Here is a 17,206-nt window from a genome sequence, read left to right on the forward strand (position 1 = left end):
CAATGCGCAATGCATGAAAAGCAGGAAACAAAAACAGAACCAGGGCAGCTGACCAAACTAAAGAGGGAAGGCCACTTTAAAGAGATGGGGTTTCAAAGCAGACTTAAACATATCTACCGACTCTGATTGACCGATTTCCAGTGGCAAGGCGTTCCATAGCTTGGGTGCCACGCTAACAAAAGCCCGTTCACCAAAAGAGCGCAACCTAGACCTGGGAGTGCTGAGCAGTTGTAGATCAAAAGATCTTAAGGACCTTGATGGAATATAAAAATGTATTAGTTCCTGCCAGAAATGTGGGGTGAGCCCCTTTAAAGCCTTATATGTCAACTGTTCTTGTCTTTGAGAGAAGAGTATAAGCATGTGCGTTGAACTTCTTTCGCACCGTATGTAGCCAACCGTGCTAATCGGAGGTGCGGGGGAAGGACAAACTAAACACAAAAATCAGTTTTAAATAAATTCGTTTTGAATCTAGATTTGAAAGTGCATAGCTCCAGTGGCTTCCTAATATCGGATAGAAGAGCGTTCCAGACGGCCGCAGAAGTGCATCTAAAAGCGCGCAATGCGGTAACTGTCTTTTTTCGATGGCTAGTTCCATAGGAATGTGGAATTTCAAACACTGGCTCAGAGAAAGCCACATATATAAATCAGTGCGCCATACTTTTTGTGCAGAGACATTTTGCCTCCTCTGTTCTATATCACATCAACGATACGAAGCCTGGGAACGTTCATTCTGTCTTAAGAATCACCGCCACAGTGTGAATGGGGTTGTCTTTCATTCCCAGGTGCTTGTTTCAAAGTGCACCACAATCAAGCAAAAGCAAGTCAATATAAAACGCCTGCACTTAATTTTAAACGAGACAGCAGGGGGAAGCCATAAACACTGCCTGATTTACTGGGTGATTTTACTCATCCTTGCACGCGTGCACAGCGGCTCCTAGCACTCAGTGCAGTTTAGGCGCTTTTTTTCCTTTTCAGCACAATAAAGAATAAAATATGACGTGGAGGGTACCGTGGACAAACCACGATGCCAAATTGTCATTTCGAAGCAATTGGGGCTGAAAAATAATCGTACAAATTGATCAGGAACCTTTAAGTGCATGTAGCTAAAATGTATTTATAGTCTGAATGCTTTATGATTCATGTGAAACATCTGCCGGTGTCATTGCATTCAGGTGCAATACAAAATGTAAACAGTTTTATAATCCGAGTTTATGTTGTGCTGCTTACCATCGTCCATTGTTACACGACATGTACACTGCACCAGATTGGGTTAAATGATGACGTCACCCTGCTGCTGCTCTATTTAAGACCGGGAGCAAGTGGAGGGCTTCACCATTCTGGCAAATTGCCCGATGATGCTGGATGTAATTACCAGCGAAACGTCGTACTCAAAATTGTAAGTGATGTTGATTCACTCTTCAACACACCGGTGGGCTAAAGTAGTGAACTATTTGTCTTTTGTAAACGTGACACTTTTTTTACTGTTTGGCCGTGTCGGGTGGTGGAGGGTTACGACACATTTCTAAATAACGCGATCTAACCCTAAACATCTTTATTATGAATGTACAGTTAAACCGAACACACTGAAAATTGGAAATACATTTTAATCACAACAACTAATTTAATGGTTTCCCAGTGGAATAATGCATCAGTTATGAAATATTCATGCCGATGATTAAGGCAATCCGCAGGCTTGCAGCTGCTGCTCATTCTGAACTCGAAGCTCCACACAAACCATCGAGGGCATTGACATCGGAAGAATTGAAAAATTGAAAAAAAATATGAGTCATTCAATATCTCGTGTAACTGTTTAGAACACATGCCAATGCTCTCACCAGAGTTCATTGTAATTCTCCTGACTCTGTATCATATACGGATCACCTGGCTGTCCCGTCAGCCCATCTCGCTCAGCGCCAGCCAGAGAGATTTGGCTAAAGTCACTCCAACATTACCAAGAGCATATTCTCATAGAATTCAGTCACTCAGCCAGGCCTCAGAACGTGGCTCTTTCATGAGGAATTTCCTCTCTGAGCACGTTTGATGGCAAAGGTGTGCGAGCACGTGTGTGTGTGGACAGTGGGGAGCGGCAGGGCCGGATACAGATTGTGTAGGCCCCTGGGCTACAGGTACTGTGAGGCCCCCAGTAATATCTTCAAAAGGAAAACAAAATTAAAGAAAAATCAAATGTATTTTTACAAGGCCAACAACAAATACAATAAAAGCATTCACAAATGAAATAACTTTTCACTTAATCCCTGGAGGCCCTCCAGCTGACAGAGGCCCATTGGCTGCAGCCCCTAAAGCCACCCATGCCTTAATCAGGCCCTGGGGAGCGGTGGTGTAGCGGTTAGCGCGCTGACCCGAGTTCGATTCTCACTCCCGGCCAACACCGGTGACGATTATGTGAACCGGTCCTGGGCCTCCCCTGGGTCGACTCAGCCTCAAATGAGAACCTGGTGCAGTGTGTAAACATCGCCACTAGGAAGTCAAAGGCGGCCGGGCGTGGTGCTGGCCACTCACCTCCTCATGTGCCGTGCCTTCATAGGTTGCTACCCGCTAACAGCACTTGCCCCAACAGTCTGTTAAGGCTACACGGGGGATCTTTGTCTTCTGGACAGTCGTTGAGGCAGCATCGAGTGAGTATTTGATGGGTGGCAGGTGATTGTGCTGCGGCAAGCCGCGATTCAATGGGAGCGTTCGTGTGTGCGTCTGCGAACGGCGGTTGTTGTGATTGTTGTGATTTTGTCTTTACTTGATTGGTAGTGTAATCGTTTAACCATTTTTTTGCGTCTTGTTAGTTTGAGAGGTTTTAGGCACGCGTTTTGTGAGCATACGTTAGCGTGTTTGTTTGCTAACAAGCGTGTTTGTGCATTTTGTGTGTGTATGCCTTTTGTGTTTTTACATTTAATATGTGGAGTACACTCCACTACAGTAGTGCACAGTATGGTAAAATAATTTGTATAACAATAGGTTTTACCATTTCTGGGAAATAAAACAGGTGTAGACCAATCAGTTTCAAAGTCAATGCATATATTACCAGAGCATGTTTTTGTTTGCATGATCACCACAAGTATGTGTGGTGAATGCAGACATGATTCCTTGCAAAATGTTTCTGTTTGGTGTTTGAACATCTTAACAGAAAGGGTAACACCTAATACTATGCTACTGGCAAGAAAGGTCCCATATTAAAGTAATTTGTACAGTAGTACAGGATTTCAAGGATGTCATGGTGGTCCCCATTTTAAAGTAGGGGGCCTAGACTGAATGAAACAATTATTGGGAGATCTTCCTCCTCAGTCTACCGGTCTGGGCAAGAATTGCTCAACATCGCCTTACCAGGAGCCCCAATGTGGTTTCAGACCAGGGCGGTCCTGCACAGATGCCATTTTCTCCGTCCATCTACTACAGCAGAGGTGTAAGGCATTTCAACAAGACCTACATCTCTGCTTTATTCACCTGGTCCATGCCTATTACACCATCAAACAGGCCAGGGCTCTGGGTTATTCTTCGTGCTTTCGGAGTCCCTGATGCTTTGCTAACAATAATCAAAGATCCAGAGGTGGGACAAAGTCATTGTTATGCAAGTCCAAGTCGAGTCGCAAGTCATCAAATTCATGACTCGAGTCTGACTCGAGTCCAAGTCACATGACTCGAGTCCACATCTCATAGGTGGGACAAAGTCATTGTTATGCAAGTCCAAGTCGAGTCGCAAGTCATCAAATTCATGACTCGAGTCTGACTCGAGTCCAAGTCACATGACTCGAGTCCACACCTCTGCAAAGATCATCATAGCGGTGGTTTTTCATGGGTAAAGCTACGTGGCCGGGAGTCAGACCCATTTTCTGTTCACCTTGGGGTGCGTCAGGGATGTTCTCTGGCCCCTACACTATTTAACATCTTCTTTGACCACGTAGTTTGAGAAGCTATTCATGGCTGTACTAGAGGAATTTCCATCTGGTACAGATACAATGGGAGGCTGATCGATGCCCGGCTGCGGTCAAAGGATGGCTCTCTATTAGTCAACCATTTTATGTATGCTAATGATCCGGTAATTGTTGCTCACTCTGAGAAGCCAATGGAATGATAAAATGGGGCCGTACCATCAGCCCCACCAAAACTAAGCACCTGCTTCTGTCATCGAATGCTCCACCTCCTCCACTCCCCATGAGTGATGTAATAGTTGTGGAGGGAGTGGAGAAGTTTTCATACCTGGGAAGTGTAGTTATGACCACTCTGGCTTGGCAGTAGAGGTCTTGCTCCACATTAGTAGTGCCATTATAGTTTCATCTGGTGAGTAAAGCTGTGTAGACGCTACCTGGCCTATTACTCCATGCAAAGCTCTGAGTCTTCTTGGCCACATATATGCACTCTCTTCTCCATGCTTGCGTAACATGCAGCCTTTTAAAAGCACATCTGTGCCGGTTTGAAACATTCAGGCTGGCCTGGATCTTGCGTTTAACCAGACTGAATTTTGCGCTCACAGATTCTTTAAAAATCTGGACAAAGTCCCATTAGTGAGTTCTTCCGGCATGTGAGGTTGGCTGGATCATGTAGCCAACGTGCCCAGCCACCGCATGCGCACACAGCTTCTGTTTGGCCAGATATAATGGACGAAATGGGCACGGCACTGGCTAGAGAAGAGATAAACTGACGATGTAACGAAAGACGTGGAGTCTATTGGACTTGCAGGTGACTGGTACCCAGTGTCAAGATCGGCCTCTGGGCAGTTGGAGGTATTCGTCCTCCAACAACAGCGGAGGACAGAGGAGCGACGCTCACAACAATGAGTGGAGTGCAGGCAGCTAAAATCAGCAAGTTGGCACAGTAGGGAGCTCAGGTGGTGCATCTGCCAGTCATCTCAGTCAGTCGACCCATGACACCTGGATCTGACCCATGATCTCCTTTCAGCGAGCCTTCGACACTTCACGTGACCTCAAGGTGCACCGAGCCTGGCACAAGCACCGAAATTGTGTCAATGTCACTTAGTGGCTAACAGAAATTGGTGTTGTTTGTAAGGCACCGAGCAATGGTTCTGTTTTGAACAGCATGGATTTAATATGTTTTCTATCATGATTTATCTATGTCTGCGGGGAGTAGATCTTTACACAACAATGTATTCTGAAACATCTAAAACGGTATAAACACTCATTATGAGCTCCTGCGTGGCACACTGGATACTGAAGTAATGAACAGGCCTGTTGGCCTTCCAAACATATGTTAACCAGCATGGGGACATAATGCGGGCATATTTCTTTATTACCTTGTGTCACAACAGAGCATAATCAAGTGTTTTGTTGTTTACCATGTTGCTCTTTCTATTTAACAGGAAGGGCCTCATCGTGTCGAGGGAGTGCCCTCGCTAATAACATCTCGCAAATGAGTTGCGTAGAGATGCAAAAACACACGTCTATTTATTTTATAATTGCATAACGCTACACAACAGTGCATAATGAGTTCAGGTATATATACCCTTATAGCTGATTGTACTTAGGGGCCCTGTCACTTAGATTGAGCAGTTTTGCCAACAGCATCTGGCCCATGCCTGCTGATGCGGCCCGGAATGTGTTTTCTTTTCTGTTTAAACAAATGTTCTCAGTTCGTATAAGTTTGGAAGGCCAATAAGCTTAGAGTACATTTATAAGCGGATTAAAAAAAGATTAGGTTATTTGCATAAACCATTGGCTTGTTAATGTTGTATTCACTCTGCGTGTGGAACTCACTGGTGCGCATTTGTCTCGCGTTTATAGAAACGTCTGTGGTCTATGAGGCTGGAGGGAGACACTTCGACTTCTTAGGCTAAAGCAAAGCGCTGCTCACCATCTCAGTCCGCTGAGTGAGATTTTACGCGAAGCTTTAAATCGCGTCACAATCGGCAGCACCGCAACGCATTGCTCACGCAGGCAGCGCTGATGGGCTCCTTCACAGGACATCATCAGCTGTGCGTCTATGACTGCCACCTTAATTTACGCGCTCATTACACACAAAGTGCTTGCCACAAATGAACCACAATACCTTGCTGATCTCGTCAAGGAGCATGAATCGGCACGCGAACTCCGGTCATTCTCGCAGCGGCTTTTGGCTGGCCGTCGAACAAAGGCAGTCACTGTAATGCGCGCTTTCAGATGTGTTTCGGCGGCCGTCTGGAACGCTCTTCCTTACAATATTGGGAAGCCACTGGAGATATGCACTTTTAAATCTCGATTGAAAATCATTCCTTTAAAACTGCTTTTTGTGTTTAGTTGTGTTGTCCTTCCTCCATGCCTCCGATTCGCACGGTTGGCGAAGGAAGTTACAAAAGAAGCTCAACATACATTCAACATACATACAGCCATGGGCCACGAGTGAGCAAATCTGTAAAAGAAATACCCATGTAGGCATGCAGCAGACGAAGAAGCCACACTTCATACTGAGAAGCCACACTGAGTGCTGGAGAATCGTGCTGTATACTGGAGAGCCACATTCTGCTTTTGTTTTGAGTTTGTGTTTAGCGGTGCACGCTTGTGACCCAGAGCTGTGGAAGCACCGTCGGTTGGTCATGCTGAAGTCAACATGTGAGTACGACAACCACCTTGCAGGGTTACGAGATGGCCAGAGGATGGCAGTAAAGCAAGAAGGGTTATAATCTTTGCGAGTGTATTTGTGAATATGTTCTGGTCAGATACATGTAGTGAGTCGTTTATCTTTCCAGGAAACGTCATTGAGCCTCATTACGTTATTGGTACACCTTTGAGATGTCTTTAGGTCGGCATATTATGACCGCTCCATCTCTTTGTAATCTGCCAATCCTGCCTCTCTCTGTGTCATGCAGTAGGATTTGAGAGTTCATTCACCTAAAATACTATTCACACATAGAGCAGCAGCATGCAATTACTTACAGCGCAGGCGGGAACATGTGGCAGTTTTGATGGAATTTAATTAAAAGTCATTTTCGGCTCCAAGAATCCCACCATGTAGCCATCTTCCATTTCTCCCCTGCTTTGGCAACCCCTGATTCCTTCCCAGCCCCCCCCTGATTCCTTCCCCCCCCCCCCTCGCCGACTCTCACTGACCAAACTCATTACCGCTCATTCTCTCACAAGGGGATTTCCACGAAACAACTGCATTTGAGAGACCAGTCTAAACTCACCGCTGTTATTGGACACAATGCAACCAAATATAGATTAGCCGCAGACATTATTGCATGAAATATGGTGTTTTTTTAATCACCGTACTTTGTTTTATAAATTAACACACTTAAAATGTTAATTGAATGGAAATAATGTACATTCGACAAAGTAATGTGATCGAGTGGTGGTGCAGTAGTCTAACATGCAGTAGGCTTTCTTCGCGACCAATATATTATTCATAAAAAAGTGTTTTGGTTTAGATCGCGTAAATATAAATATGTCGTTAAACCTACCACCACCCGACACAGCCAATTAGCAAGGTTTGTCACGTAAACAAAACGTGCTAAATTAGTTACCACTTCAGCACAACGGTGTGTCGGAGAATAAAACCCACAACTTTTACAATTTGAGTACGACGTTTCGCTTGGTGATTACAACCAGCTTCGCCAGGCGATTAGCCAGAATGGTGGAGGGTGGTCAGCTCAATGTACTATATACCCAACCCGTGGCTGACACCGGTCGTGGGTGATAACTTAATCCGCTCCTTGATGGACCCCTTGCTTAACACGAACTGACAATAACGAGCGTGGTGAAATATGGTCAATCATCCCCCACGACTAACACAGCACAGGAAGGCTTATATCCAGAGGCGGTTTGACGAAGGAATTTAAATCTATTACTGTATATTCATTCAACAAAACGGCGCTTATTAATCTATTTGCACGCATTACGCGACATGCCGTTTTTTTACATTCGTGTTCGGGCACGCACAGCAGTTGAACAATATCCATCCTGCTTCTTACATCGTTTCTCCCTGGCTAAAAATCATAATAAAAAATGATTCAGGTCATCAAGTCTTTTGTGAAAGATAAAAAAAGAAATGTGGTTACTTTGCTCTGGAATATTCGCTGGATAAAGCAGACAGACGTGAAGAGAGGCATTATTGACACAGACAGCAGCTCGTTGTGCGTGTGATGATCTTTGTGTGGGGGAGCAGTGGCTCAGTAGTCAGAGCTCTGCACTATGAACCCGACGACCCAAGTTCGATTCCTACTAATGACGAACACCAGTGGCGAACATCTGAACTGATCCTGGGCCTCCCCTATGTCGACTCAGCCCTAAATGAGTACCTGGTTGGGTGTGTAAACATCAGCACTGGGGAAACAAAGGCGGCCAGGCGTGGAACTGGCCACCCACCCTCTCGTGTGCCGTGCCGGCCTTCAAAGGTGCTGGCTAACAGCACTTGTCCAAACACTCTTTTAAGGCTATATGGGGGATGTTTTTGTTGTTGCCTTGTGCACGTGAAACAGTTTTGCAAAAATGTCTTGTGTGTTCGTAAATGAGGAGCGGTAGTGCAGCTGTTAGCACGCTGCAGCACTTGCTCCTACAGTCTGTTAAGGATGTACGGCGGATCTTTGTCTTTGCGTTTGTGGCCAGTGATGGAAAATGTTGGCGATTCCACTGCACTTTGAGTCGAGCAAGTCGCGTTTGATTCCTGTTGATTTACTGACATCAGTGACAGTTCGCATCCGAACGTGTTCGGGGCTACCTCGAGGTCAACTCAGCATAAAAAAGTGCCCAGCATGTGGGCTGTAGGAAAACGCAGTGGAAAGAACATTAAAGAGGCATCCTCGGCGTGGTTTATGCTCCATTGAAGACACGACGCGCGTACTGCTGCTGTCCATAACAGGTGCTCACTGACGGCACTCACTCTCAACAGTGTGTCTAATAGAGCAGCCGTCCCCAACCTTTTTGGCACCAGGGACCGGTTTCGTGGAAGACAATTTTTTTATGGACCAGGGTGGGGGGGTCATCATTGGGTCTTTCCCCCTTTTCAAAGAAGCTCTCCAGCGACGTTTGTTTGTTACTCATTGTGGCTACTAGGGGCTAGAGCTCGTGGGCTCACCAACACTGTGACTGAGACAAGTGCGCGGTGCGGGAAAGATGCGCGGACGGAAGTGGTCAACAATAAAACAATGGGGGCGGGCCGCACGCGGACTCACCGCTGTGCGGCCCGGATCCTAACAGGTCACGGATCGGTACCGGTCCACGGCCCGGGGGTTGGGGACCCCTGTTGAATAGAGTACTGAAAAAGCGGATCTTCATCATTGCTTTAGAAAACCCGCACGCTAAACATGCATGCAGTATTTGTCAGTTCCAAAAATAAGATGTCAAATAACACAGCACAGGTGGTGGTGCTGTTGTTGTGTTTGACTGCAAGAGGTGTAAAGGAAAGCTGTGCGTTTAGACACTGGATGTTTGATATACACACACACACGAGCGCTGATATTATTATTCATGCCTCCGCTGTCAGGCTTTTTGTGTGGGCAAATTAAAAAAGCGGCGCAAATCACTCGAGACTCAATCGCTTTTGTGCTCAACCCCCCACATGGAGTCTGGTAAAAGGTGATTGACAACAATGAGCTCAGCCAGACCGCTTGCAAAATGAAATGAACCCTGATTTAGTGTTTTCAATACATATGCACAGACTAAGCACGGTGCAATGTGAACGTTCCGGCTATACGGTTAGAGAGGATAGTTTAGTGAGGAAAGTGATATTGTCATCGCCAGCCATCATGATCTAGCCACTCCTGGATGAAGGCCTCTCCAAGCCACTGCCATCTCTCTCTGTGATGTAACAATCCACCTCGCGCCTGCACACGAGCTGATTTCATCACTCCATCTCCACGGTAAACGGACTCTACGCTCGGTAATATTTCTTCCCTTGGCTGCCACTTCATAGTTGGTTTCGACCACCAGCCATCACCGCTTGGAGCACCGTGCTCAGGCCAAACCCATTTACCTTTTCTTAGCAGCTAAAACTAAGTCTCGACTTGTTTGTGCTCTCTACTCCTGTGTGTTAAATGCAACGTTATGTTATAATGCTCTAAAATGGTAACAAAAATATATATCAAAGAAAGGTTCACCGAGTCTCCAGTGTGTTTTTTTAGAGGGTTCTGCATTGGGTGTGTTAGCCAGTTCCAAAATAAGTGTTTTTGTTGTTGTATGGACAGAAAATAAGTACCTGGAGGATCCCACACAGGAAGGGCTAACACTAGAAAAGGAATTAGACAGACAAATGAGGAAGACACATGCCGTACAGCCGTTGTTTTGGGATTTCACAGTCCGCCACCATATTGGGAGTCTGCATGATCCACCAACGCCACTTCGCAGGTGCCTACAACCATATTCGCTCTGATGTGCCTACACTCTTCCACTCTCTGAGGCTCAGTGGGGTTATAGGCTGGGGCTCTGAGGTGACCAGGACATGGCAGTACAGCCGAAACATTATTGAGCGCATGAGTTCTGAGCCTTATCCTGTCGCCTATGTGGGTTTTCTCTGGGTTCTCCAGTTTCTTCCGACAAGCCAAATACATGAATGGTTATTGGCCAAATATCCTAATGCAAGAAGTTCCCGAAAATGAGCCTTGGAACACAGTGAGGCATTCCTGCAGAGTATGCAGTACAAGTTTAACACGTAGGCTGATTGGCCGTGTCGGGTGGCGGAGGGTTACGACACATTTATAAATAACGCGATCTAACCCAAAAACGTTTATTATGAATATGTAGTATAATTTATATTCTCCTTTTGTATGGCCAATGTAGATGAAGAGCAACAACTACAAGCCAGATAACCACGTGAGGAGTAGCAGAGTTGTATCATCCTAGCTGTGATGTCTCCTTCGTATTTGTGGATTGGGCCATTGAGTCGTTACATGGTCTTGTACGGTCTGTTCTGGATGACCACAGTCGCACACTGTCGAGTTTTTAATTGAACATTTGCGCATCAGGTATCTGCATCTGCCATGGTTTGTGCAGTGGATGCGATTTAGGGTGGACCATGAGCTTCGTGGAAGATCAAAACCCAGGGATTTTCTTCCGTTGGGTCTTTCACAAGGTGTGTTACATGCGTGTGCCCCAATGTCTCCAGTAGCCACGTAACAAGCTGCCCCTACAATTTGCAGACAGAAGAACATGGCAACAATGTGCGATGGGCTGCTCGTGGTGACGGCTGTTGAACTGGAATTTCAAAATACTCCGTGGAAATTCAGGTTACTTTAATGTTGCCGAATCAACATTGGGACACTTGGCTGTACTGTTCCTGAGGCACATTCCCACAATCATACCACTGCATGAACAGCTATTGCATGTTCGTAAGCAGCCGCGTCCAATTACAGCACACAGCTTGTGAAATTGACACTGTTGACTCAACAATTCTCTGAAAATATTGAATTAAGCACAGGATGCCAAGATGAACTTACGTTATGATCTGCTTGTTCACCAGGAGTGTTTATCCTATTATTGATTACTCTGACACACTACAAAGTATTGGTTTTGTTCAGTTTTTCTCGAGGCAAGTTGATATCCACCTAAGGAAGAGTACTCCACTAGTGTGTTCAAAATCCCAGTTGGTGACCCACTCAACCCATCATCCCCTTGGAGTAGATAAAGTACCTACTGCTTTGTTGGAAGACAATAGTATTTTTTTTCATGGAGGGAATAGAACCTGCTATAGGAATGCTGAATTTCCACGACTGGTTCAGAACTACCAGAGATCTGCAGTTTTCTTTTGAGTATTCGTTCACACTAACGCGACGCAGATATTTTGTTCCCCTTTTATCCATTGTAATAACTTGAATAATTACTATGTTGATGCTTTTTGAGTTTCATGTTCCACATACGAGTATTAAGCCCGTATATGAAAGGTAGTTATGACAATGCTGATGATGTCATTGATTATAGTGTAGCACACTCTGATCCACACAACTCATGCCAGATCCGGTCACCACCTTCATAAGTCGAAAGTCAAAGGAAGCGCAGAACACGAATGCGGAGACCCTGACCAAAACGTCGAGCGCCATTCCACGCTGTGGAGTGCATTGCAAGCCATATGACGCATCGTACACCGCAGAGCGCATCGTAAACCGCAGGGCACACTGTGAACCGCTGCCAACTTCGCAAACTCAACGGAGGCACAACAACATCAGCAGCAGAAATGAATTCAGCCTCACCTGAATCTGTCATCGCATGATGTAGATGTGGACCCACAGAGTGACCAATGTAGAAGCAATAAAAGGTTTGCACATAGAAGAAGACCTGATGCAGGCAGTGACGAGAAGGAAACTGCCACTCGTGTTGGACACATATGTAGGATGGACAACAACAGGAACATGAAAAGTGTGTTGTTCGAGAAAAATGGAAGGAACCGGAAGAGAGGAAGACCTCACAGAGAATGGTTTGACGACATCATAAAAGATTGGTGCCAGAAAGATGTTGCGCTACTTCAGCATACTGGCACAAGACAGAGTCAATTGTAAACAAATGACAACATGTGCAGTGGACACCTTACGGGCTATCCGCCCATGGATCACGATGATGATGATCGATCTTTAAGTCGCTATTCACAATGCCCACAGAAGACACCCACCAGGCCTCCCAGGATGAAGAAGATCATGAAGAGGCGTCCGAGCGTGGTCTTGGCGTAGATGTCGCCGTAGCCCACCGTGGACATGGTGACCATGAGCAGGTAGACGCACTCCCAGTACGTCAGGTTCTGTTGGTTCTGGAAGTCCCTCCAGGGGTCGCCCGAGTTCTCCACCTGCGAGAGTGGCACAGGGACTGAGTGAGTGCTCGAACACTTGATATCACGCAGGCTTATATGTCCAGTCAATCATGAATAAACTAAACAACATTATTTTTATTTCACCAAGTAAGGCCCACTGAGCTACGTAGATCTTTGACAAGAAGCGATATGGCTATTACAAATGATAGCTCAATGAAGTGGCTTATCGCGTGGAAATGTATAGCAGCCGAATGCTCTAAAAAGTCCACGCAACGACGGGGAGAACACGCAAACTCCAAGTATACAGCAGGCGTCAGGGTCGGGATCGAACCCACGACCTCCTGTATACCAGGCGAGGTAGTTAACATCTCGCTACCGTGGCGACCGTGCACACCAATGACATCCCGTTGTGGTCTATTATAACTTTTTAAAAAGTTGAGCTAGATAATGCAGTCGGTTAACATATCCACAAATAACATATATGTAAAATATATTTTACGTGTTTAATGTATTCCCCAAATTATAAGACCCACTCTTTTACGCTGTATAGTATTTTTGAGAAAAGTTTGTGGGAGTGTATATTAAAATCCGGTAGGTGTGTGTGCGCATGTGCATGTGACCAGATTTGTATAAATGTATTGTCAACCGGGCACAAGTATTGGGTGTGTCTTGCTTTCCAGAGTGCCTCATAGTCCTTAGAATATGTTTCGTGTGTATATACACACAAAGGTAAAAATTATGTTTGTGATTGGCTGAAATTATTTCAACATGGTGTTTATATGTATTCATAAATAATAAAATAATACAGCAGAAAATTGCTGTACCAAAAATACAATTAAATTATCCTTTTGGTGGTACCCCGGGGTACCAAATAATACAAAATGGCCAAGGCAATTAAATATTGTATTTCTGGGACACTATTTTGTCCAGGTGTGTACTTAACTCCGCGACTGGGGTACCAATCAATCCGAAATCGGTGCTACTCAGCGATGTCGAAACGCAGCGAGGACGATTGCCCTGAAACCATGAAAGCTCGTACGCACCACGGTGGTGCATCGTGTACAGCTCTTCGAGATGGGTCGATTGCCTCATCGCCGACCATCAACAGACTAAAAGTGACTGCGTCACGGACATTATGCGAGAGCCGTAGCACTATGGTACCCCGGGGTACCGCCATAAGGTTCAAATGTTAAAACTGCTACCAGAATATCATTGCAAAATGCATTGGTATTATCACTTCTTTCCCAACACTCAAGATCTCAAGATCGATCATTACACTTGAAGCTGTGGCTACTGACGTGTCTTAAAAAAAAACATTCAGCCAATATCCTATGCTGCTCAATTTCCACTCCCTCCAAAGGTCTCGTTCAGGAAAACCTCAATACAAAATCACTCCAATAAAAACGCGCCTCTGCACTGTTCGTCACCTTAACGCAGCCGGCGAAACTGGAGGCGAGGAGGGAATTGGCAAGGCGCCCGCGACAGTGAGCGTCTGCACGTGGAAAACCGGGCAAGATCCGTGGCGGATGTGACCGTGAATACGGCAACGGGATGCGGCGGTGGCTTTCGTCGGCGCGTGCGCGGATTTACAAGGTGACCTTATCGCAGCGAGCACGCGACACGCACATTAAGCAGAGCCATCGGAAACTGTGCCGCTAAGCCTTTGTTTCATTTGGCAATACGACCGTGTTATTAATGACGTGCAACGCAAGTGACGTGAGGTGAGGGTTGGGTGTCTCGTGAGGGGACTGCACGTGGCAAGCGTTGGGCCACGAGAGAGTTAAGTTAAGCCAGGTTTTGCGAATGCAAATTGTCATGCCCATGCAAAAAAGGCCAAAGCGCTTGCATGCGTGTACTCGATTGGATTGTTGGGCGATTGTTCATCTGCTTCAGAGGTCTTCAGCTCAGCAGTTTAAATTATATAATCCTATGACAGGCAGCATTCACTCCACAGGACAACCACTGTTGACTTCCTGTGGACCCCAGTAAGATGATGAAATAAGTTAACCGCACCCAAAGATTTAAATGAAGAGTTTGTGGGATGATGACAGAGTGCCACCTGGTCAATACTAGGTAATTAATTCAGCAGTGAGTTGATGAAAGGCTCTGAATTATGAATATGATATATTTCAAGTTATGACCTATTGAAGTTATTACAACAGTGGTTGTGTAGTGTCCACCTTCCAAGATGATTTCCCGCCATAGTTTCAAGCTCTGCTTCCTGTAGAAGTTCTCGAAGGATATTCCCTCATGTCAAGACGTGCTTCAGTAGCCACGTTAGGACTGCATTGGTGATATAATTGCATTCCTTTCTATTCCATACACGTGGAGATAAAACAAATTGCCATCTTCATCTCCACCAATACTATCGGCCTAATCAGCACCAGCGTCCTCAGTTTGCTATGATTGAATATAGTCATGACATCTTGATTAAAGGAGAATATATTTCCTTCAATAAAATGCATATCTATGGCAATAAACCTGTGCCTGCTGATTCATTTCTCTCAAGCTGATATATTTTAAAAAATTATGCAGATCCACACGCTTTGCATAGATTTTGAAAACTCGATACCAGAGTTGCTGTATCTATCACCACCATTGAGCCAGTTGTCACGGAGTAGGATATTCTACTGCAATGGTCCCTGTAACTCGCCACATCATGGAATGATCGTAAAACCCCTAACTACCAGCAGACTGGGACTGCAACCACCACAGTGACATCGCCAAGTGTCGGCGCATTTGCCGTTTGTTTTACAGGTCTGTGGTTCAAGCCTCATGTCCCCCTTAGATTAATACTGCAGGTACATTAACCGTACAAATTGTGTCATTTGCTTCACAGTGGACGCTAAATATCCATAGTTATTGTCCGCAATTGAAATGTAACCTTCAAATTGCTCTATTGTGAAAATTATACAGCAAGCGTAGTCCCCCAACTGTGAAAAATATCAGGACCCCCCCCCACCCACCTTGAATAAGAATCTTGGGACTAGTTGAGGCTTTCCTGGGTAAATAAATATCATGTCGCGTCAGTAATCGAGTGGCCAAATCTGACCATTAAAATCCCGCACGGCTCAAGTGGGTGGGGGTGGTTCAGTGCTTGTCCACAGGTGGGACTGTGCAGCGTGAGGGGCGGTCAATACGGAGCCCAAAAAGCCTCGTGGCCAGCAGTCGATGCTCAGCCACCAGTGCCAAACACGTGACTCACGGCACCCACGCACGTCACAGCATGCGGTGGGTCAAATACAAAGATCCCCCCTCCCCCCTATAGACTTAACAGACTGTTGGGGCAAGTGCTGTTAGCGAGCACCTATGAAGGTGGGCACACCACACGAAGGGGTGGGTGGCGAGCACCACGCCCGACCGCCGTTGTCTCCCCAGTGGCGATGTTTACACACTGCACCAGGTACTCATTTGAGACTGAGTCGACCTAGGGGAAGCTCAGGACCAGTTCAGATAATCGTCCCTGGTGTTGGCTGCGAGCGGGTATCGAACTCGTGTCGCCAGGTTTGTAGCGCGGCGCGCTAACCACTACACTATCGCTCCCTACTACCACCACCGTGTCGCCACCGTGTCCACAGACCTCAAGCCGGCCATTCTTTTTCAGTTAGCCTAAGGTCTATCCAAACTGTGCAGTATGCTGTCAAAAAAATGTTCAACATGCCACCAGCCAAACACGGATTACAATTCCCAGACCGTCTGGGTCGACCCCAGGCAGGTGGCAACCAGGACCGGCTTGGGGATAGGCCCTGCACCACCAAATTAATGTCCATTTGGCCAACTAAGTTCCCTCTCCTTCTTCGTGGTGAATCTCCATTACGGTGGCATCGCACACTACGGCTCCACTGGCTCCGAGAGAAGCTGGAGCCTTGCGTGGTAGCACCCCCCCTCCCACCCCTTAATCGCGGTGAAAGGACACGCGTCGCATCGATTGCTACACGCCGTCGGATCCATCTGTATCGCTTGTTCGTTATTTTATATGCGGTAACAATAACCTTTTTTTAGTATCCAGCAAATAACCATTGTTTAGCCAGGAAAAGCACGGCGAGTCTCTAAGGTGTCTTTCAGGACGGGAGACGACTCTTCCGTCGAATGTTGGGCCAATTTCGTATTGAATATTTATAATAACCGCAGCTGCCAAGTTGGCTTTGTCTCCACAGGAGGTGTCCGCTAAGGCAGTAGTCTGCCGTATCCATTGCAGACGCCACCTGCTGCATGTTAAGTTCTTCTCAGATTAACTGGAAATGTAAATTGAGTTACATACCACATTTTGGTTTGTACAAAAAGCTAATTCGAAAAGTCATTAAAATAATGTCTGGGACCCAATTAATGCAGCGACAGAATAGTGAAAAAATGGTCCAACAATGCAAAACCTACTGCAGAGCTGGCCATATATAATGATCTATTTACGCAAAACTAACATCCACATGTCCTCCACCAACATGTGAATCAGGTCACCAGGTGGCCCACGTGACCACATGCTCATTGCACTTAACTTTATATTAAAACATATACACATACACTGTAAAGAAATGGGGGG

General features: G+C 45.9%; 1 protein-coding gene across 2 annotated transcripts in view; it reads right to left on the minus strand.

Moving 5' to 3' along the window:
- The window catches only part of LOC144937966 (calcium-activated potassium channel subunit alpha-1-like), a 156,172-nt gene that overhangs the window by 86,739 nt on the left and 52,227 nt on the right, over window positions 1-17,206 (minus strand). For both annotated transcript variants that reach the window (XM_078865619.1, XM_078865620.1), the window contains exon 8: window positions 12,535-12,705. In XM_078865619.1, coding sequence (XP_078721745.1) covers window positions 12,535-12,705 — 171 coding nt within the window. The remainder of the gene's footprint in view (window positions 1-12,534; window positions 12,706-17,206) is intronic.

Source organism: Lampetra fluviatilis, chromosome 20 (genome assembly GCF_964198595.1).
Source record: "Lampetra fluviatilis chromosome 20, kcLamFluv1.1, whole genome shotgun sequence".
NCBI lineage: Eukaryota > Metazoa > Chordata > Hyperoartia > Petromyzontiformes > Petromyzontidae > Lampetra > Lampetra fluviatilis.